At 36.7% G+C, this 23,213-nt stretch overlaps 3 protein-coding genes across 5 annotated transcripts; all 3 read right to left on the bottom strand.

Moving 5' to 3' along the window:
- Positions 1–1,414: 1,414 nt before the first annotated feature.
- Positions 1,415–2,497, bottom strand: mtrfr (mitochondrial translation release factor in rescue; the record flags this gene model as incomplete). The annotated part of the gene is made up of 2 exons (XM_084412772.1): positions 1,415–1,639; positions 2,216–2,497. 2 exons carry the CDS (start codon positions 2,495–2,497, stop codon positions 1,415–1,417), a joined length of 507 nt encoding a protein of 168 aa, XP_084268898.1.
- A 1,376-nt stretch (positions 2,498–3,873) lies between these two features.
- On the bottom strand, positions 3,874–10,557 carry arl6ip4 (ADP-ribosylation factor-like 6 interacting protein 4). Of its 2 annotated transcripts, none has more exons than XM_084413664.1 (6): positions 10,402–10,557; positions 9,298–9,527; positions 7,819–8,103; positions 5,481–5,598; positions 5,318–5,387; positions 3,874–5,235 (listed from the first exon to the last, which is right to left on the bottom strand). In XM_084413664.1, the coding sequence occupies exons 2-6, from the start codon at positions 9,425–9,427 to the stop codon at positions 5,179–5,181; spliced, it is 660 nt and encodes a 219-aa protein (XP_084269790.1). In that variant the 5' UTR covers positions 9,428–9,527; positions 10,402–10,557; the 3' UTR covers positions 3,874–5,178. The 2 variants fall into 2 exon arrangements, with proteins under 2 accessions (XP_084269790.1, XP_084269789.1); XM_084413663.1 differs by having other exon boundaries at positions 9,298–9,449; positions 10,402–10,517.
- Positions 10,558–13,777: 3,220 nt separating this feature from the next.
- On the bottom strand, positions 13,778–23,213 carry mthfd2 (methylenetetrahydrofolate dehydrogenase (NADP+ dependent) 2, methenyltetrahydrofolate cyclohydrolase). Of its 2 annotated transcripts, XM_084413667.1 has the most exons (9): positions 23,120–23,138; positions 22,942–23,025; positions 20,897–21,081; positions 18,396–18,518; positions 17,286–17,438; positions 16,266–16,373; positions 16,086–16,178; positions 15,862–15,987; positions 13,778–14,013 (listed from the first exon to the last, which is right to left on the bottom strand). In XM_084413667.1, exons 2-9 carry the CDS (start codon positions 23,019–23,021, stop codon positions 13,865–13,867), a joined length of 1,017 nt encoding a protein of 338 aa, XP_084269793.1. In that variant the 5' UTR covers positions 23,022–23,025; positions 23,120–23,138; the 3' UTR covers positions 13,778–13,864. The 2 variants fall into 2 exon arrangements, with proteins under 2 accessions (XP_084269793.1, XP_084269792.1); XM_084413666.1 differs by having other exon boundaries at positions 22,942–23,213.

Raw genomic sequence — 23,213 nt, forward strand, 5'->3', positions numbered from 1 at the left:
TTGATATAACAGTCAACCACTGTATCCAGGTCTCCGAATCATAATAAAGCCCCCGTTTCTTAATTTACAGATTACACTGTTAAAGTGGTTCTGTCCATTGTGTTTAATTAAAGGAGTCATAATGTAGAAATTTCACTTTTCCACGAGAATCAATGTATGTTATGATTGCATAATGATTATACACTGGCCGGGAAGCCGATATTTAAAAGTGAAGCGTTTGTTTACCTCGGGGTTTGTAAAATAGTCCACGTGCACGAAAAAACGAGATTTTGATTTTTTCCCCTTCTTGACGTCAAGACGGGGGAGGATATACCAAATATGGACACCGCAAACCTATGCCGCGGGAAGCCCGCCCCTCTCCCCCTCAGATTCAGTTTAGTCGACTCGAGAAAGATGGAGAAATCGAGTGCACACCTGAGATGCTCTGTGGGTGACTGCCACAAACAACATGCAAATGTGTTTTATCTACCAAAAACGGACGAAACTATCAGGGAACAGTGGATGAAATTCATTTTTAATGACGCTGTCCCAACAACTCTTTCAAGTGGCGTATCGTTAGGTGTGTGTGCTAAACATTTTACACCGGAATCTTTTACAAATTTGGGGCAGTATCAGGCGAACTTGGCCTCGAAGCTCCGTTTGGGAAAAGGTGCCATCCCAACCATCAGGGACTTGCCAGAAATTGAAAAGGTAAGACTGTGTTTTTATTGCTCTACTGTGGTTAACAAATAGCAGCTAACTGCTAATGCGGCTATTGTATGTAACGTTACCTTCGAGGTAAACACGGGGAATGGACTCTACGAATGCTAGCCACATCTTTCGACTTTGTTTTACACTAGCAGCTACAGTAGTGACGGTACTGGAGTCCATGCTCAGTGGCTAAAACTGTTTAAATGCAAGTATGAAAACAATATACCACTAAACATTATTAGCCAAACTCATGCAAAACATGCAGTTTGAAAATAGCTTTCAGTTAGTGGGGCTTCTGTAAGAATGTATCTGGCAATGGTGTATTTTTTCTTTTTTCTTTGGTTGTGATTACAATTTCACTAACAATAAGTACCGTCACATTTATTGAGCTATTGCAGTATTTTGTCTATGTTTTTGTACCGCTTGGAAGTAGTAAAATACATTCCTGCAACCAATCAACGCGCCCCTCATTTGCATTATTATAATGACCGTCCACGACAGCCAAAACATCGCATCAGATCTCGCGAGACAATAATGCCTTTAGAAATAAGGGTCTGAGGGGCTCTGTGTTGATTTTTTTTCCACTTTTCTTTTTTAGAAGTGCCTAAAATACTATAATAGAGCATTTGGGTATCCAAGGTAACACAACATTATGACTCCTTTAATAATAAAAAAGGGATGAAATCATGTGCACCTCAGCATTTCTCATCTTCTTGAATAAATCTCAGCATTTCTCATCTTCTTGGTCTGAGCAGAGCATCTCCTTGAATCGTCTTTTTCTCTCCATGTTTTCATTTACTTTCTTCCTTTTGTCCTGTTTCCTTTGCATGGATTCCTTTTTTATTTTCAGCAGTTCACTTTCCTCACCCTTGTATGCGACGTCCAGTTTCTCACGTAAAATCTCTCGTGCTCGTTTTCTGTTCAAATCCACAGATCTGGTCTGGTGACACTGCAAGAGAATATGAGATCATTTTATTATAATAATATTTTGGTGAGATTAGGCTACACACCGTTCACGGAGGGATTTGGGATAGTCAAGAAATTAATTACAATTAGATACACTTTTATTGATTAAATATCTTTTTGAAAAACTGGAGTCACTAAAAAGTTATTTCTTTCTTCTCTTCATTGATTGTATCATTTTTTATATTGATAGCCCATTTGTCAGGATCACACATTGTACAAGTTGATGAATGTTTATATGTGAATAAAAGCCTAAATTAAATCTATTCGTCATATAAAGCGATCGAGTCTCTTCAGAAAATGTAGACTAAACAGCTCAATTCATATGGATTCGTTTTACGATTTCTTTGTGAACGTTTTGAAGCGTCAAAGTGGTAGTTGCGTAGCTGTCAATGGAGGGACAGAAAGCTCTCAGATTTCATCAAAAAGATCTTCATTTGTGTTCCGAAGATGAACGAAAATCTTACAGGTTTGAAACGACATGATGGTGAGTAATTAATGACACATTTTTATTTTATTAGGTGAACTAACGTTATCCCTTTAAGATCTTAAACGAACTCACCTTCACGACGATTCCAGTGGGGACGTGTTTAAGCACGACGCAGTTGCTGGTTTTGTTGGTGGCTTGTCCTCCAGGGCCAGATCCCCGAACAAACTGTTCCTCAAGGTCTTCCTCGTGTAAAACTGGCAGGTCAATCTGGTATTTCTTACCAGCAGCGAAAACAAACGGCCATCTTATTAATCTCCAGTGTCGCGGTGGAGAAAGTAACGTTATGTGTCCAATGTTTATCATTCCCAACTTCAACTTCCAGATGGAGAAGAGCCGGTGACTGACTAAAGTCATCCTTCAAAGTTTCCCCTTGTAGAAACACATAAGGTCTCGCTCGACATATAAAACGCAATTAAAAGTATTCAAGTAACAAACCTGAAACGAAACTACAGAAATATACAACTACTATACACATTACTTCTTCTTTTATTATATGATGATTCACAGACTAACTTATGTGCACACTGCCATCTACTGGCCTGTTATACAATCAGAGACCACAAAACCAGTCACATGGGTCACTTTTTTTCTTTCTTTTTTATACACCACATGAAAGCTGAATAAATAAGCTTTCCATTTATGTGTGGTTTGTTAGGATATGACAATATTTGGCTGAGATACAACTATTTGAACATCTGGAATCTGAGGGTGCAAAAAAATCGAAACATTGACAAAATCGCCTTTAAAGTTGTCCATTTATGTTGGCGATTGTGCATTCACTCACAGAAATAAATGTTTTATATATTTACGGTAGGATATTTCCTAAATATCTTCATGGAACATGATCTTTACTTAAAAGCCTAATGATTTTTGGCATAAAAGAAAAATCAATAATTTTGACCCATACAATGGCTTCCACAAATGTCCCCGTGCGACATGTGACTGGTTTTGTGATCCAGGGTCACAATAATGTTTATAATATAATAATAGTTACTCACTGTGGTTATGTAATTATGTTGCTACATAATACTGCCTCTATTAGTGCACTAACCTGTTTATAATCAAATCAAATAGATAATAACTTCATTAATTTCAATTAACATTTAATGTAACAATATATAAAAGTAACAATTCATTATTTTACAAAAGCAATTTGCACTTTCCCTAAAGCCCTTGAACTATTATTGTTTAGTCTGAACTGCTGAAGTGGATGTTGGTCAAGAAAACATCAGAAAATAACAAATAAATTCATGCACATGGACATGAAACATTATTTCCCAGCATTTATACTGTCACTCCAATCAAGATGATGCATAGTATATAATAAATTCATTATTAATGAACTACATGTACTTACTATAGGGTAGGATTAGGATTTGGTTGAGGGTTAGTTGCATGTAATTATGCATAATTTACTGTTATTACTATGGTAAGCACATGTTACATATGTAACAAGGACACTGTAAAATAAAGTGTTACCCATAATTTCATACATACAAACTATATTTTGTTAGGTCATCAGTAGGAACACTCATCTGAACGATTTCTGACCATAAACATGATAGACGTCTGCAGTAACAATTCATTTACAGACAAACTCTCAAAAGTAATCCTGCATGTGCGACTTAAACAGGTTAAGATAATGCACTTATTCCTAAACATACTGTAAATTCAGTTTGAAATGTAGTGAATTCAGTTTTGATGCCTATTTTAAAGAAAGAAAACCAACATGCATAAAGATATTTTATTGATGTCGCAGCAGTCCTCTGGTCTCATTAAAGGTAATACCATAAACTGATGCTGAGCTTTAATGGCAAAGAATACAATCAGACAGAAAATGACATTATTTACAAATAAATAAGCCATTAAAAAAGTCTTTTGCAATTTACAGATAAATGAGATACAGTCTCTTCCTGATTTGAAAGAACATCAAATATGCAAAGCGTCTTAGTTAGTTAAGACTAACTAGTTAGTTTCCCGTCAAGACTAAGTATTTTTCAACTCCTACTTAGTCTGTATTTAACCTGAAAAATGAACGTCTGAGAGCAAAATATCATTCGCACACCACATTTAGTCAAGGGACAGAAATACAAAAGGACTAAGGAATTGTTGAATTCTTGTAGAAATGCAGAAGTCTTTGGATTGGCCAGGACTTGTCATAAAGGATCAGTTCACTTCAGAATTAAAATTTCCTGATCATTTACTCACCCTCACGTCATCCAAGATGTTCATGTCTTTCTTTCTTCAGTCGAAAAGAAATTAATGTTTTTGAGGAAAACATTCCAGGATTTTTCTCCATATAGTGACTTCAATGGGGTCCAACGGTTGGAAGGTCCAAATGTGAGTTTCAGTGCAGCTTCAAAGTCTCGACACGATCCAGCCGAGGAATAAGAGTCTTATCTAGACAAACCATTGCTCATTTTATAACAAAAATAAACATTTATTAACTTTTTAAACACAAATGCTCGTCTTGCACAAGCTGTGATGCGACACACATTATGAAAAGACGTTGAAAGGTCAAGCGTGACATAGGCGTAAGAGACGACCTAGTGTTTACAAAGCGAACGTGCAAAGACTAAATCAAACATAATTTACAAAAAAAAAGGTAAAACAACGATGTCGGATGATTTTGAAGTTGGAGTAGAAAATGAGATGGAGTTTTCCGCCCCTACATTTCCCTTTCAACCTGATTACGTAATGCGTGAAGTCATGGACGTGCAAGACGAGCATTTGTGGTTAAAAAGTATATAAATGTTTTTGTTATAAAATGAGCGAAGGTTTGTCTAGATAAGACTCTTATTCCTCGGCTGGATCGTGTCGAGACTTTGAAGCTGCACTGAAACTCACATTTGGACCTTCAAACCACTGGACCCCATTGAAGTCACTATATGGAGAAACATCCTGGAATGTTTTCCTCAAAAACATTAATTTCTTTTGGACTGAAGAATGAAAGACATGAACATCTTGGATGATGAGTAAATGATCAGGAAGTTTTAATTCTGAAGTGAACTAATCCTTTAAATTCGCCACTTTCGCTACCTGTTGATCCCCAGTCTCTTCTGGAAGGCATCACCATCGCCCTTAGTGGCTTGCTGTGTGAAAAACATCAAGACAACAATGACATGTCTCACAAAGTTGCAAAAAACAAACATAATGGTTCAGAAAGACACGCACCTTGTTGATGTCTTTGTGTCGCTCCTTGGTGACAATTTCTTCCAAAACTTCCCCATCGCCTCTTATGAGCCTGTGTAAACATTCATCATGTTAACGTTTCATTGTGTTGTGGATGTAGCAGGTTGATAGAAACTTATACTAAAGAGGGATTTAAGAGTGTAACCTGGTGCGCCCGGTCTCGGGGTCGAGGACACGGCGGATGATGCTTTGCCTCGCATCGTATTCTTCCTTCGTCATCGGTCTCTTGGTGCAAAAACTGGCCTTCTGTTCGTCAGTCATGACTACAGGACGAGAGAAACGCAATTTTATCTCCAGAAAATGTTCAGCACAAAACTTCATTATTTGGCATGAATTCATGTTGAAAAGTAGGCCTGGGTAAAAAAAATATAGATTTCTCGATTTTAATCGATTCTTAAATCCCAAGAATCGATTAGTCATCCTGTTTTCAGTTGATGAATGAATGGAACATTGTAGCGCATCCCATCCAATAAATCGCAATAATCTTTGTGCTTTGTTAGTACTGATATGAAACAAAGTCTTAGATTTCAAATTACGTCCATTTTCTTACGAAATTCAAAACCATAAATATCGTTGTGGCGCTGTGGCGTGAGATCGCTCTGGCTCAGCTCTAGAGAAGCACATGATCTTCTCTTCCGCATTAATAACACCAGTTACAGCGCGAAATAAACATGAATGAGCATCTGAAAGTGTGTTAAATGATAGAGTACAACTTATCGAAATCCGTATCATGTCACGTGGAATCAATCAGTGTTCACCGTGGAGAGACGACAGTAAATCAGCTTGTAAACAATGTCATGTAAGGTCACATTTACCCCAGAACAACCATATCCAGTGACCATAAACTCATTAGTCAGCTAGAAAAATTTACTCTAGAGAGGAGCATTTTGTTAAATATATGCACCATATTACATATTCATTATAATTTTTAATGTTCTTCAAAATGTAATGCATTTTTGAATAAATCTGGAAAGTTTTTATGACAGCCACCATTTAAATGTTTATATTTCATATAACTTTATTATTATAAATATAAATAAAAGGATAATTTAAGTGTTTGTATACAAATCAGTTCATTTTTACCTTCAATATTATAGTAGGCTAATGAAGCCTATAGGCTACAACTGACTCCCATAGTTTACAGCATTAGTGAAGAGATTTGTTTTCCTTGAGAAAATTTGCAATGTATTGTCCCTGATATCCAAAATAATCAATATTGAATCGAATCAGAGTCGAAACCGAAACGAATTGCAAGCTTGTGAATCGAAATCGAATTGTGAAATGTGTCTCAGTACCCAACCCTAATGAAAAGTACTTGTAAAGCATTTAATAATCTTAGTTAATGTTAATCTCAGCTTTGAAAAAAAGTTGTGTCTGTTAATATCACGTAATGGACCAGAGATAACATGAACTAACATGGTTTCTGCAAGGTTTTTAAAGTTGGATTTAAGGCTTTTAAAGACCTTTTTCAAGACCTGCACAAATAAAATGAATACCATATCATCAGGGTAGTTCAATGTCTATGGAAACATTACATTGTTAACTATGATTTTTAAACAACTTTACAGTTCAGTTTTGACAAATACAATCTCTATAAAATTATAAACCTCACGTCAGCATTTTTTTAAAAGTCCCCCTTTGGTGAAAATCAAGCTTTTAAATGTTGTTTATATGTCTATGTGGTGTTTTTAATATGCTTTAAGTCAAACCATGTGTAAGTTCATAAGTCGACACCATTGCTGAGTATTTTCTCCTTAAAACTGCAGTGAACCAATAAAACACAAATAAACACGCTTTGAAACTCTCAAAAACACGCTTTGAAATTGCTGGTGTTTCTGACACAAACTACCTTGTAACCAATCAGATCAACGCGTGATCGTCAACCAGTGGATCTCTGAGCTGAGTGAGTGAGTGGAGGCGGGGCTCATTTGCATATTCATAGAACCATGTATACTAAATGAGGCATGGGTGTCGAGTTACATTCAAGCTATTTTAAGGCATGACGATTTATTTTTCAGGAAAAAATGCTTAAATATGTAAATAAAAGATGAGTTTTAAGGGGTTAAATTATTACTACAGTGGGACTTTAAGAAAAGGGATGATTCAAAAGTATAAATATTAATTTATACTGTATCAAAATTCTAGTTGATTTTTGCATTGGTCGCGCTGAATGAAAATACAATTTCTGTCTCTGACAGTAGGTGGTGCTTATGAAACATCAGAAATATAGCGGTTACCCCAGTATAAACGCCTATAAACACGATTTGCGCGCCGTCTGAGAAGCGGATTTCTAGAAACGTGCTTCAGAGGTGTGCGCGCACAACACTTCTAGTTAACAAAGATTAATACCGTAACAAATGTTTTGCTCGTTGTTAGTTAATGCATTGACTGGCATTAAGTAATGGGACCTTGTTGTAAAGTGTTATCATAACTTCTGATCTTTTTTTCCTTTAGGCATTGGTGTGTATTTCGTGAGCACGTACCGGGGCCGGGTTCTTTGGCTTCTTCATTCAGCCAGGTCTGCAGGAACGGTTGCAGTTGTTCTTCAGACACAGGAGTTGGTACAGACGCCGGCACTGCTTCTCTTTCAGCTTTCAGCGCTAACTTCTTTTGCCGCTTCTTTTCCTTCTTCTCCCTCTTCTTTTCACGCTTCAGTTTCTTTTCTTCTCGCCGTTTCTTTTTCTTCTTGGCCTTTTTTTCTCTGGATGAGGAAGTGGAGCTTGAAGACGATGAAGAGTTGGAGCGGCTTCTCTTCATCTTCTTCTTCTCTAATTTCAGACCAGAATTTGAGGCACATGTTATACTTTATGTACACATTACTATTTGTTCATCTCAATCCTCATTGTATTGCATTGCATTATATGCTTTGAAAATACAGAGCTTTAAATCATAAAACTCTTTAAATGTCATTTTACTAAGACATATTATAGGTAGATACAGAATGACGACTTATGATTTATATGCTTTTTTAATAGGTACTCTGCTACACTGTAATAAAGATCTCATTAACTTACAAGCGATCAGAATTTCATCTTACTTTTTTGTTCATATACAAATATGAGCAACTGCACCAAATTGTATATTTGTGCTCAGTTTATAATAAATTTGAGGTGTTTTTTTCCCTCCATATTTCCTCTCACTATTTGAATATTTTTTTATTTTGTCTAAAGGTTCAATAAACTCCTCCATTTAAAGATGAAAATAGATTTTTCGGACTATTACTTCATATGTCAGCCTTCGCAGGGTCACACAAATGACAGAATTTTCTTTTCTATATAGGTATAATAAGAGCCCATTTGTTTAAAGGGGTGGTATAATGCCCTTTTCACGAGATGTAAAATAAGTCTCTGATGTCCCCAGAGTGTGTATGTGAAGTTTTAGCTCAAAATACCCCACAGATATTTTTATATAGCATGTTAAAGTTGTCACTTTTTGAGGGTGAGCAAAAACACACAGTTTTTAATATGCGTGTCCCTTTAAATGCAAATGAGCTGCTGCTCCCGGCACAGGGGGCGGAGCTTCAACAGCTTGCTTGTGCGTGTGTGTTAGCAGCTTTGATTACCTCTAAAACTTTTAGCCTTTTATGTTCAAAACATAAAGATGGATGGAGAAAGAAAGATGGAGACTCTAGAAGAAGTGACAACATGTAGAAGCAACAGGACATTTCTGATGTGTAGTTATCTTCTAGTCATTGATTAGCATATTCTGTCTTGATAATATATAAATCGTGTTCAGGGGGCGGGGTTTATGTAAATAGCCCCTACCAGCCGTTTTGTAGTCATTAAAAAGCAATTTATTTAAAAGAAAAAAATCTCCCTTTGCTTTTAACTTTGAGTGTTGTAACTTTGCAGATGTTGTTTATGCTCAAACAGCAACATTACATACTAACTAAAGTTAGAAAAGTGAAATCATATTCAACCACCCCTTTAAGATGCATTACTGAGAGCATCAGTTTCTCTCACCAGAGGAGCGTTCATGCTTCTTCTGGAGGCTTGGACTGGGTCTCCTGGCGCTTGACGATGACAAGCTCTGGGATTTGCTCTCTTCCTCGTGTCTGCTCTTAGATCTACTTTCAGTGTCACTCCCTCCCATCAGTAATAATCGACTTGGCAAGCTGTCGGGAAAGTAGAGGTCCTGATTCGTTACTGTTTTAAAGCAGTATGATCTTGTAATAAATGCAATTGCTATAAATCTGCAGGTAAAAAAAAAAAGAAGTGCAATATATATCAAGTATAGAATTTTGATAACACTTATCAATAAGGTTCAGTTCGTTAACATTATCTAATACATTCATTTTCATACACTCAAAAATGTACGTAATTTAATTAATAGTAAAATTCCATCAAATTGAATTAATGATTGTTCAAATTATTCAATTAAATTATGTAAGGATTATTCAATTCAATTTGATGGAATTTTACTATTAATTAAATTGCGTAAATCTTTTTTTTTAAAAGGCTTAATTTTTTTGAGTTTAGGCTACAAATAATACTGTCATAATTACGACAGTCATACATATTATCGCAATTATGAGGAAAAATAAATTATGACTTTCTATGTCATAATTTCGAGTTTTCATCTCATAATTATGATTCACAAAATATTTTAATATTATTATTATTTTTAAACTTGTGGCAGAAATTGGCTTCCATGAGTATGTGTGTAAGCAAAGTACGATAAATGTCCTAAGGAGCTAACGTACTCAAATGAATTACTTAGGATGGTTACTTACAAGAAACGTGTGAACAACAGTAAAGTGTGCGTGCAAGCATTGAGACAAACTGTATTGTATAAAGCGCATAAATGTGACTTAAAGCCGGTTTAGCCGAGAGCTCCTCTGCACTGCCACCTGTCGTTATGAGGAACAATACAAAACTGAGAATACATCGTTATAAACTCCTCTAGTGTTTAAGTCTAGAGGATAAATAAGGCTGTATAACCGCAGAAAGTGTGTATTGCAACAGGCCCGGAACTGCATGGCGTCTACTAATCTAACATCAAATTACGCCAGCACATGCTTCATCTTAATTATAGTGACCCAGTAAATAACGCCCATTAATACTTACTCATCCACCAGTCCAGAATTCCTTTACTTTCTGCTTTCTAATAAGATCTTTAAAACCTGAAGCCTGTAGAGAGCCGTAATTGTGCACTCTGCAGTAACAACAACAGAATGCCGGATATCCGGTTTCGTGATTTTTCAAAATGAAAGTTCCAGGCGTAAAAACTATTTAAATTTTTTCTATATATTTACAAAATATTCTTAATAATAATATACATTTAAGTTTAATATTTATATATACTCGCATTTTATACATATATATATAGGATTATTCAATTCAATTTGATGGAATTTTACTATTAATTGAAGTGTAGGCTACAAATAATACTGTCATAATTACGTCAGTAATAAATATTATGAGATTAAAAAGTCGAAATTATGGGGGAAAGAGATTGACTTTTCTGTCATAATTTCAATTCTGTCATAATTATGATTCACAAAATCTTTTATTAATTTTTTATTTTTTTTAACTTGTGGCATTTTTTAAAACTTGTATATACACACAGACACACAACAAACTATATTATATATTCAAAAATATTCTTTAAATTTACTTTTGTAAATGCATTTGGCTGATGGATTTATCCATAGTGACTCATATTGCATTCAAGGTACATTTTATCAGTTCATGCATGTCCTAGGAATTAATCCTACAGCCTTTGTGCTGCTGGCACCATGAACTACATGAATATTATAAATAAACTCCATAATCATAATAGTTCCTACGTTTGAACAAAACACTTAAGGGATTCAAATACAAACAGGCTAATATGATTCAAATAAAACATAAGCTTGCATATGATGCTTTTAATTTCATGTCTGGAAGGCATTACATGTTAGTCTGCAAAACAGTTTTGATTTCAGTAAGACATCGGAAAATACAGCTAAAAAAAAAAGCACCAACTTGCCAAGATTTTTCATCAAACTTTTCTTTCAAACTCGATAGGGGATAAAATAAAGACGTGATGCGTCAGTCAATTCAAATCACAAATATTCCCTAGAGGAGTAAACCATCATTGCAAAGGTCTTTTGGTCAGTTATCTTTCACGCTGACTCACAACTATTGACAAGTATTGGCCATGTGACTCTTTCAACACATTCACATCTGTGCAGCAGGAACCTAAAGGTAAACGCAACAACACTGTCTTACCACTGACTGGAGTTGTACTAGAACATTTCTTATGTGTTTCTCATTAATAAATATGCTTCAAAACATCTGGCAATAACCTATTTTAATACTTAAACATACAAAATGCTGAAAAAATGCAAAACTGTAACAGTGCATAAAAAAAAGTTGAAACGTATCTAAAGCTTGGCGATGTAACTGAAAAGAATATACGCTAAATAATATATATTTTGCTTAAAATATCTGAATGAAAAAGCACATTCGTTTTCTCAAACCCTTGAATATATATATATATATATATATATATACAGTGGTTAAATTGGGCCGGGGCTCTCCGGGGCTCAGCCCCGGCACATAAGCCTGCTCGTTTGCAGTCAGTTGCCTATAGGAAATTATGTCACATAAAATTTGATAAAAGTGATGCTTTTGAAAACATATTTCTGATTATAAATGAAAGATTTTGAAATGGCATGTCTATTTTGTCTCGGCGGAGCTGAGATGAGAACAATCGGAACACGGCCGTACTCTTGTTCAGCTGCTTAATCTCGTTGTCAGTCGACCATGATCGCGCACCGCTCGCGCATGCCATGCGCATCTAGGTAGGCTACTACTCAGAACTCCGACATGGATAAATGTACGCAGCAATAATGAATGTTCCTGGGAGATCCGTAGTTGCGCGGGATGTGGAAGCGCGCAAAAGTTCCAGAACCTTCTACTGCCTTAAAAAAAAAAAAAAAAAAAAACCGAGCTACTGACCGCCGCTGCAGCAACAGATCAGTTTTGTCAAGTTCAGCACAACGTTGGTTGTACAAAAAGTGCCCTGGCCTTGAATAACAAGGTAAGGAAAAAATGTTTGGCACATTGTATGGGTCACTATATCATAACAAGGTAATACAATGTGTAATCAAGCGTTTTATATTTAATATGAGGGAAATAGGCTACACATGCCGTGGACGTGACACAAAAAATCTTTAACTTTTAGGTGGCAAAATATTTTTTTGTAATTCTGTGAATTACACTGCAAACCAAAGTACTACCCACCGGATGAAGAAGGGTTGGCTCTCCACAGAACATAACATATTCATTTTATTTTATTTTTCATGTTCGCATTTATGAGGAAAAAACCATGTCACGGACGGGACCGCTCTGAATGTGGCACTAAAAGACTGTTTGAAACTTTCACTGAGACCTCAAACAGAAAGCACAAAGCCTTTCTTTAAAATTAATTTCGTTTTGTATTAATTGTATCTTAATTTTAATCAATGTTTCATTTCAAAAATAAGAAGTAAATATAGTATGACAATAGATAGCCTAATCACGACACGGACGCGCCGGCGAGTGAACTGGACTCTCGTCTCATAAATGAACCGAAACTCAGCGTATAAGGGAGCCTACTTGCCTGACAGACCTGATAAATATATCTATAGAAAGCTTGGAAGGTCTTCTTTTCAAAACGAAAGAAAACAGACCGCTGCTTGTGTAGCCTAATCCGTATGAAATGTGCATTTCTCTCTGGCGAGTTTACTACTGCGAAGATTGCATCGTCAACTTCATCTATGCAGGGCACTGACACAGAAAACACTTGTTTATTAATAAACAATTAAAATGTCTCCTTGCTATATTTTACATATTCATAATCATTACTTTTGATGGTTCTTTGTGACAGCTTTTAGGTGCTTTATTGGCAGCGCCACCCTTAGGCTACATGAACGCGTCACCACCGCATCAGCACCGAAAACAGGACATTTTTTTCAATCCCTGTTTTGCCAGGGGGAAAACTGATCAGAAAATGTAACGAAACGTTGTAGAAATGTAGTGGAGTAGAAAGTATAATAATTGCTGCAAAATGTAACGAAGTAAAAGTCAAACGTATGCACTATTGATTCTACTTAAGTAAAGCCTACAGAAACGAAGTATTTGTACTTCGTTACATTCCACCACTGCTGATTAACAGTAATGTAAATGCTAAATGTCCTAATACCTGTTGATACTACAACAATGCAAATATGCTCTTAACCTTGCAGTTTTTCACATATCATGTAAGACTCAATTTCTCCATTTCTTTGCACAAAACTCTCCAGAAAATACCATTTAATAGTTTATTTTTCAAAAAAAAATCACGGGGGGGCATACCCCCGGACCCCCCTAGGGAGAGCCCCCCCACATAATAAATCCCAATTTAACCCCTGTATATATATATATATATATATATATATATATATATATATATATATATATATATATATATAACAAAAATAGCATTTAAAGATTGCCTTTCCACCTGGAGATCCTCAAAATAAAGTGGGAGTGTGGAATGTGAAGCGAGCCGAGACTGAGGGTGTTATGAGGACGCCACCATCCGCACTCGCTGAGGGGGGGTTAAAATCACATTTTTTGCTGCCTTGATGGTATTTTTCATCAGCATGGCTACAGTCATTGGTCCAACACCGCCTGGAACTGGAGTGATGAAGCTGGCCTTCTTCCGAACACCTGTGGAGACATGCAGATTTACAGTCCAGTCAGACATCAGGAGAACAAACACCCCTCTTCATGTCGTCCCTTTAACTTATGCCTTGATTAAAATACATTTAGAAGAAGAACGGATATACTAAACTTGCAACATTTTTTAAACGATGAATGCTAACAATTCAATAAAAAAAATTGCAAGGCAGAAAAAGTCTTAGTTCAGCTTCTGCTGCAGAATATTGTCATGATTAAACTCTGTGTCATGTTTATTTTTACCTGTTCACAAGAATCAACACACCAAAAAACATGGGTTTTGCCTAGTAAAAGGTGGTTATATTTGCTATATCGATATATTTAACGTTGCATAATACAGAATGCAAGTATTTAAATGACATAATTCCAATCAATGCAAGTAAATAAGATATTTTCAAACAATTCCTTAAAGAGGATCTATTATCCCCTTTTACAAAGTCTTGATGTTGTTTTTAGTCTCTACTAGAGCAGGGGCCTGTACCATGATGGTAGTTGTACAAACTCAGGGTTACAGGATTAGTTTTGAGTTGACAAAACCAAACCAGTCCAACCAGGCTTTGTTGGTACCATGATGTTGATCATCAACTTTCTCTGTCAATTCAGGTTTTGATCCTGAGTTAAGGAGCTTAGGTGTGACATCAGTAGCGAACAGCCAATCACAGGCTGGGAAAGAGTGAAACTGTAATTCACTTATCTCTTCTGCAGAATATTACGAGATTGAAAAATATTAAGAATTTAAACAAATTTACACAGCAAGAAGAAAATAGCTGTCTATGTCAGTGCTATATCAGTGCAAGTAAAAAGTTGTGAAGTTAGTTTATACAGCTGATAAAGGTATAGAGAGAATTGAACATTTAAGCTCACATGTAGTCATTTTATAACTTTATCTATTGACTCTAAAGCATATTTATATTACCTTTTATATATTTATTTCTTTAAACTGTGCGTAATAATAATAATTGATAAGCTAAAATTATACACGTGTGATCGATTAATAATAACATAATATCTAAATCATACAAAATTATTCTTCTTAATAAGCATTACTAAATACGAAACTATTTTGTCTTTAAAAATCACTTTCTATGTAGTGTCCTTTAATTTGGAGTAGAAACAGGTGGTGTGACTTTATCGCATCCAACATGTGTCACTTTGCTCACTACTGATTGGTACGTTTGGTTTGCAACCTCTAACCCGGAACATAACCTGCCCCGCACCAGGTTAGCTGTGGAGCGCGAGTTACTCTGGCGATGAACACTGCTAAAAGCCATACCACTTTCATGGTGCCTAAAACCCAGGGTTGGTGCAAACTAAACTGAAACATATCTGGCTAGCCACCTAAACCAGCCCCAGGTTTCATGCTTGAATGTTGATTATCTTCCTCATATTCTCCATTGTTGCAGCTCCTCTCTTTCCAGTCTGTCAGTAACGCTCTGTTTAGTTCCTGTCTCTATGAAGCCCCTCCTTCTGAAAAGCAGACTGTGCTCTGATTGGTCGGCTGGAGCAGTGTGTTGTGATTGGTCGAGCGCTTCGAGTGTGTTTGGGAAATGTCCCGCCCCTTTTCATAACTGACAGTTTCAACACACTACTAACTAACTCAACCAGGCCCCGCCCCTTTATTCTGCATATTAATTATTTAAATGAGGAATATTGTGAGGTGTTCGTTCCCGGAAGAAACTCAAAACTACAATGGAGGCTTTTCAGGGAGTTCAGAAACACTGACACTGATATAGAGAAGAACTGGAATTTTGCAGAGCTTTTTAATTCTCAAACAGCAACATTACACACTAAAGAAAGATGAAGGTAAAAAAAAAAAAACTAGTTGCGTTTCCTTCTTACCTTCAAAGTCCACGTCACCAACAAGTCTGTTTTTCCCAGTCAACGGGTCCAATATTCTGTTGATACCAACATCTATAACAGCTGCGCCCTCCTTGATCATATCAGCAGTGATGAGGTTAGGAATACCTGGAGGGATAATGGTGTTCGTCAGTGAGCACCACACAGAAACACATGGCGGCAAACATGCATTAAGATCAATTTCATCTGCAAATTGAAATTCGTACCTGCAGCAGCAACAATGATGTCCGCGATTTTTGTGTGCTGACGGAGCTGTTCTCTGGGAGTGTAACGGTGGGAGATGGTCACTGTCGCATCACCTGAAACAAAACAGGCAGTTACATTAATGCCTAACCAAACCTCATCAGAAGTGCACGACTGCACGTGCTTTTGCTTTATTTTCTCACCTCCCGGGCGCTCGTGTTTTCCGTCTGTGTGCAACAGCATTGCGATGGGCATTCCAACGTTCTTGGAGCGACCGGCCACCAACACATTCTTACCCAGCGTCTGTATGCCTACGAGAAAAAAGATCCAGTGAACATAAGAACTCACAGCCAGGATCAATTTGCATCCAATAACAACTGACATTTTATAGCATGTTTGTTCTGCCTGAATATTTTATTCTGATTTCCGTTCAAACTGTTTAATGCACAGGGAGTTGCGGTCAGTTTCATCACGTTCTATAATATTAAAGGTGCAGTAAGCGATTTCTGAGAAACACTGTTGTAAGTGGATCGGACCGAGCAGCAAAACTCACTTGTAGCCAATCAGCAGCAAGGGGGCGTGTCCACTCATGAGGGGGAGGGGCCTGTGTTTTGCATCAGGCTTGTTAGGCCCCGTTTACACGTACATGGTTATTTTGAAAAACGGAGACATTTCCCTTCATTTGGGCCCTTCGTTTACACGCAAACGGAGAATTCGCCTCTGAAAACGATTCTTTCTAAAAACTCCGCCAGAGTGGGGATTTTGGAAAACTTTGTTTGCACGTTTGCATGTAAACTGAGTTTTAGGCAGCCGACGTCACAGTATGCGGCAGAACTTGCACCTGCGTTAAAAATGCGACCAGAAAGAGGAAGTGATTCGTTGCTGTTGTTGCTATTTTCAGGATTCTGATTGGCTAACGTGGGCTTGAGCTTCTCGTTACACTGCCACCTACAGCTTTGGCATGCTCTTGACGGCATATATACACGGGTTCGTGTAAACTAACACTTTTCTGAAAATGTTAGCACGAGAGTCACTATGTCTAAATATTTGTCAATGTTTTTGAGTTTACTTGCAAAAGTTGTGTGCTTTTTTTGGAGGATTATTTTTCCTCCCATCATGCCCCTTTATGTTATTACTTGGGGTAAAATGCTATTTCTTTTCTACAATGTCTAAAAGCTGCTGGGGTTTAAATTATGCTGTGCGATCAATAATGTGTTTCTCACCTGTCCGTTTTATAATCTCCCAAACTCCCCAGGGAGTGGCAGGCAACATAGTTGTCTGATCCAGGCACATGCGACCAACATTGACCACATGGAAACCATCAACATCTTTTCCTGGGCAGACGGCATTACACACCAGTCGCTCGTCAATGTGATCTGTGTAAGAGAGGGAACAATTTTAAAAATGTGTCTGTATAAAGCGTTAATGTCCTTTTTAGAAACTCTAGCACAACCTGGACTAAAAAATAAAAATAAAATAAATAAATAATATAATAATTATTTACAAGACCCTGATAATGTAAACGGTCCAATAACCAACAACTAAAGAGGCACATCAACTCTTGTTTATGGTTAGTACTGGGATAAAAGTACTGGGATAAAAGTTTATAGATTGGATCTAAACTAATGTTTACAGTAGTGATCATAATAGAGTAAATCACAAAACTTGACACTTAAAATAATGATTGTATCGATTACATAGTTACACCAGTAGGTGGCGACAAATGACAGTTAAAAAATGAGTCATTGAATCATTCACTCAAGAGATTTGTTCAAAAACGCTGATTCATCCAGTAATGAAACAAGTGAAGTCTTTATGACCGAATCATTCATTCAACCTGATTTTTAATGTTTTAAATTGACTGCAGCAATTAATATTCGGTCAGAATCTGTAGTAAATCACGTGTTATTTTGTTTAGTTGTCTACTCAGAATTGTGGAAGAATTTTGGTTGAAACCAAAAAAAAAAGCTTAAATCTCAATGTATCCATAATCGTGCAGCTACAACTATAAGTATTAAACACATTTCTGTAAATTGAAATAAAGCTGAAATAAAATAAAATAAAATAAAATAAAAAGTACACTAAATGAAAATTAGAAATGTTGCCTTGGCAATAAACTGAAATAAGTTTAAGTTGGAAATAGATCAAATTGAAACTAAACTAAAACTGAAATCAAGCCTAAATAGCAATATTTTTATTTATTTATTTTAAAGCACAAAAAATGTAACTAAAATTGACATGAAAACTAAAAACCTAAAAATAAAAGCTAAAACAAAATATTAATAAAACTCAAATGAACGCTGGTTATGGGCAATTATCTTCTGTTAACCTACCAGGAAGTGGAAGCTGTACCAACAGACCATCGACTCTGTGATCAGAGTTGAGTTTCTTGATAAGGTCAAGTAGCTCCTCCTCACTGATAGAAGAAGGCTTCAAGATGGTCTCGCTACTAATGCCTACAGAGAATAAAACAGAACAGGGAATCAACATAATGTAATGCAAAGATCAAGACAAAAGGCTGGATTACACATTTATGCCTCGACGAGTCGGCTCTAGTTGCCAAAACTCAGACAAGGCCTGCAGATTTTGGACAGTCCCAGTTGGCACATTTCACGTGTAGTGAAAGACAGACACAGATTGTTTTAGCTTTAGACTATAATTGCATCCAGTTGCTGATTTTAGACACGTTCAATTTCACGTCCGAAATTGCATACTTTTTCAATATTGTTTTCATTTGCTGCACTTCTCCTAGCATCATGTTTCTGCATGAGCTTGTTGTGTTCTGCATGACTTAAAAGTAGCGTGTCTTTAGTTCATGATGCACAAAGTTGCAAGTGTATGATGCCTAGTGTTTTAAAATCTGTAAAGAGTTTAAAAGTTATTCCAGCCATAACACTAAAAAGCACTGAAGAAAACGTGCATTTATGAGAAAATGTGAATGTACTAATGCCAACCGGGACCAATATAAGGCAAGGCAAGGCAAGTTTATTTATATAGCACATTTCATACACTATGGCAATTCAAAGTGCTTTACATAGAGAGGAATAAAAATAATCACAAAATAAAAGCAAGGAAAATTAAAACTTATTAAAAATGCTTTACATAGAAAGGAATTAAAATATCACACTATGGCCATTCAAAGTGCTTTGCGTAGAAAATAAGCACAAAATAAAAGCAAGGGAAATTAAAACCATTATAAAAGGCCCCTCGCCAGCGTCAGGACCTGTGAGGAGTCATATGTACACTCAAAATAGATTCGCTCACTGTATTCAACCAACAGCAGAAAGTGACACTCATCGCTTACACAGACATTTACAGCAATACCGGGTTCAGCAAGACCCACAGCTGCTGTTCAGAGACTATCCGCTCTGATTAATAAAAAGCATTACAGGGATAGTTCACCCGAAAATGAAAAGTCAGTCATTAATTACTCGCACTCATGTCGTTCCAAACCCATGAGACTTTCGTTCATCTTCCACACATTTTTAAAGAAATCTGAGAGATCTTAGTCCCTTGATTTAAAATCCATGCAACCAAAGCGTTGACACTTTAAAAGTGTCACGAAGACATCGTAAAACTAATCCATATTTATCCATATATATTTTAATTCAAGTCTTCTGAAGAGACTCGATCATTTTATATGATGAACAGATTGAATTCAAGTTTTTATTCACATATAAATATTGATCAGCAAATGGACAGAGCACTCAAATATTGTTACTGGAATCTCAAATGTGCTTGGAAACCATATTTGATGTGCTCTATGTCTCTTTGGAAGATTTGGATTCATATCCATGGATTCAAAACCACTTCTATGATATTTTGGTTTGTGTGGACTTTCAATGGAGGGACGGAAGACTCTCAGGTTTCATTAAAAATATCTTTATTTGTCTTTCAAAGATTGGATCGGCGGTTTTTGGGTGAACGAACCCTTTTAGCCTTTATATCAAACGGTTAAGAAAAATCGTAAGAAAAGTGTGTCCAGACTTTTAACTGGTGGTGTATATGCCTCATTTAAAGTCCCCCTGTGGTGAAAATCAAGCTTTTAATGTTGTTTATATGTCTATGTGGTGTTTTTAAAATGTTTTAATACAAACCATGTGTAAATTCATAAGTCGACTAAATTCGAGTATTTCCTCCTTAAAACTGCAGTGAACCAAAGACAGTCTCAAAAACACGCTTTGAAATCGCTGGTGTTTCTGACGTCACAAACTACCTTGTGACCAATCAGATCAACGTGTGATCGTCAACCAGTGGATCTCTGAGCTGAGTGAGTGAGTGGAGGCGGGGCTCATTTGCATATTCATAGAACCGCGTATACTAAATGAGGCAAGGGTGTCGAGTTACATTCAAGCTATTTTAAGGCATGACAATTTGTTTTTTTCAAAGGAAAAACATTTAAATATGTCATTTTGGTGATCAAAGATGAGTTTTAAGGGATACAATTATTGACTACAGGGGGACTTTAATTTTTACGAAAAAGATAAAAAAAACCCGCTGTATTCTGCTGCCAGTCCAGTAGATGTCGATGTCACTTTGTAAAGAAACACTACGCACCTATAGACTGAACACGCATGCTCATGACGTCACGGTTTCCACAAATTGGGGTTTTTGTAGTTTACACGGACACGATAACGGTATCGAATTCAAAAACTTGCACTTTGAAACACTTTTTTGTGTTTTCAGGCCCCAAAAACACTGTTGTCATTTAAATGAACGGCCAAAACGGCCCTTAAAATCCCTTGACATTTGATTATACCTGACGACAACCTTGTTTGTTTCGAAACGTTACAGTTTATTAAAGTTTGACGGGAGCAGATAACCCGTAACTTACCCACTTCCGCTGCGGCACGGGTCTTATTGAGAACGTACGAGTGACTGGCGGGATTGTCTCCCACTAACACTACGCTCAGGTGAGGTCTTCGGTTCCCAGCGGAGACCCACTCCTCCACATCGGCACGCGCCTCATTGCGGATCTGATGGGCCAGTTTTCTGCCCGAGATGATCACAGCATCTTGTCTGGAAAACAAAAGGTCAAAGATTGGAGGGCAAAATTTCACTGCAAAGAACTACAATTTTGCTTCTGATCTGAACACTTTTTTTTTTTTTTTTTAATTTATCAGTAACACTTTACAATAAGGTTCATTAGTTAATGAATTAACTAACATGAACAAACCATACATCTGTTCATCTTTGTTAATGTTAGTTAATAAAAATACAGCTGTTCATTGTTTTTTCATGTTAGTTCACAGTGCATTAACTAATGTTAACAAGATTTGAATAAAGTATTAGTAAATGTTGAAATTAACATTAACAAAGATTAATGAATGCTGTATATGTTAGTTAATGTTAACTAATGTTAACTAACGAACCTTATTGTAAAGTGTTACCAATTTATCTGTTCATACAATATCCTCAAACACTCCATGGCACCAGCGACTGACGCTGGGAGTCCCAGCTGTGGTCTAAAGATAAGCTCTGTGCTGGTGTGATTATAGACTCCTGTCTAAATAAAGACACATGGACAATAACTGAAGATAACAGGCCACATTGAAGATCGTCAGAGCATTCTTGCATCATTTATAAAGAGAGACTTCTAAATTGTTAAATTTATAAATAAAGGAGCCTTGATCCAATAGCAACAAAAAGATATATATTTTTAATAATTAGTATACATAAGGCATAATATAGCAGTCAATGCAAATGTGTGAAGTGTGAACATATCTTACTATTCTCTGCTCTGCGGTTTTACATGATGCTTTGATTTAGCATTAGATTTTTTTGTGCAAAAAGTATTCTCGTCGCTTGATATACTTAAGATTGAGCCACTGTAGTCACTTGGACTATATTAACGATCTCTTTAATAACTTTTCTGGGCCAGCAAGTTTCGGTCACCTAGAAGTCTATGGAGGAGTGAGCCAGCTCTCAGATTTCATAAAAAATATCTTAATTTGTGTTCCGAAGATGAACAAAGGTCTTACGGGGGTTAGAACAACATGAGGGAGAGTAATTACTGACAGAATTTTCATTTTTGGGTGAACTAACCCTTTAAGTGCAATATAAATACTGCTTCTTCTTTTTTAAAACTACTTTATTTGACACAGAAAACATTTTGAAAGTTGGCATGATAGTTTTTTCTTCCCTAATGTTATGTTTATTCACGAGTAAAACGGCTTCACGATCAAGAAACAATGTAGGCGGGACTTGGATCACTGTGGTTTCGCCCACGCGCCAGTAAACACGTCATCAGAGATGAGAAGTCCTTCCAAGAGGGGATTTTTTTTTTTTTTTTTTTTAAAGATTACGAGGGCACATGACTTAAAAAGAAATGTGCACGGATAAATAGTGCTAATGGTCGATTTTGATTTCATAGTGACTTCAACTTACGAATGTATCACGTGTGTATAATGTTGTCAGCACAGCTAAATTAATTCCACTAAATCACTGACGACGCGGAGCATAAATTAAAACGGGTATGTGCTCAATTTGAGCCATCATGCGTAACGACCACTACAAATCATCCACACATGAGCACAGAAATTAGAAACTTGACGCCGGCTGCATGCAAGCAGTTTGTGACATTACATCAGCCGCGCGCGCTGATCAGGGGGCGCGCGCGCGCAGATGAAGTGAACAATTAAACCGGCTTTTGTTACGTAACATAACCAAACCATCGAGAACGAGTCTCATGTGACATGCTTTTACATGTCATATGTATTACAATTACAACAGAGGTATAACTAATAAAGATGTACAGTTTCGCTGTTTATATGACAAGTTTATCGAGCGCGGATCAACACAGTGACACCCGTATCCCTTATTCTTATTCTATAAATTATTCTATAAACGAATGAGAGAGGACAGCTCTTGGACACTTACCTTGAAGATGACAAATGAAAACTACATGCCTGATGATGAAAATGCCGGCATAGTTTCCGCAACGCCCGGAGTGTAGCCATGGTGCTTAATATGAACAAATAAGAGTCAAATATTGAAAACAGCTTTGTGACCCAAAACAGACCAGGTGGAAATACGGCAGAAATGTGTTCAGACTAACATCTAGAGTACGATTTTAACCCCGATGCCCCTGTGCGTGGCTATAGCGTCACTACATGATCCCCGAAGGGAAACTAACTACCGCCCCTTGATTC

Source organism: Rutilus rutilus (genome assembly GCF_951802725.1).
Source record: "Rutilus rutilus genome assembly, chromosome: 7".
Lineage (NCBI taxonomy): Eukaryota > Metazoa > Chordata > Actinopteri > Cypriniformes > Leuciscidae > Rutilus > Rutilus rutilus.

Excerpts from the sequence above, each read along its gene's own strand:
- mthfd2 (XM_084413666.1), bottom strand. The coding sequence starts at position 23,021 with ATGGCTACACTCCGGGCGTTGCGGAAACTATGCCGGCATTTTCATCAT. Across the intron at positions 16,374-17,285 it reads GGAGATTATAAAACGGACAG|GCATACAGACGCTGGGTAAG; the intron begins GTGAGAAACACA and ends TTTTTCTCGTAG. Across the intron at positions 15,988-16,085 it reads CATCATTGTTGCTGCTGCAG|GTATTCCTAACCTCATCACT; the intron begins GTACGAATTTCA and ends TTATCCCTCCAG.
- arl6ip4 (XM_084413664.1), bottom strand. The coding sequence starts at position 9,427 with ATGGGAGGGAGTGACACTGAAAGTAGATCTAAGAGCAGACACGAGGAA. Across the intron at positions 5,599-7,818 it reads AGCCAAAGAACCCGGCCCCG|TCATGACTGACGAACAGAAG; the intron begins GTACGTGCTCAC and ends CTCGTCCTGTAG. Across the intron at positions 5,388-5,480 it reads CCCGAGACCGGGCGCACCAG|GCTCATAAGAGGCGATGGGG; the intron begins GTTACACTCTTA and ends ATGTTTACACAG.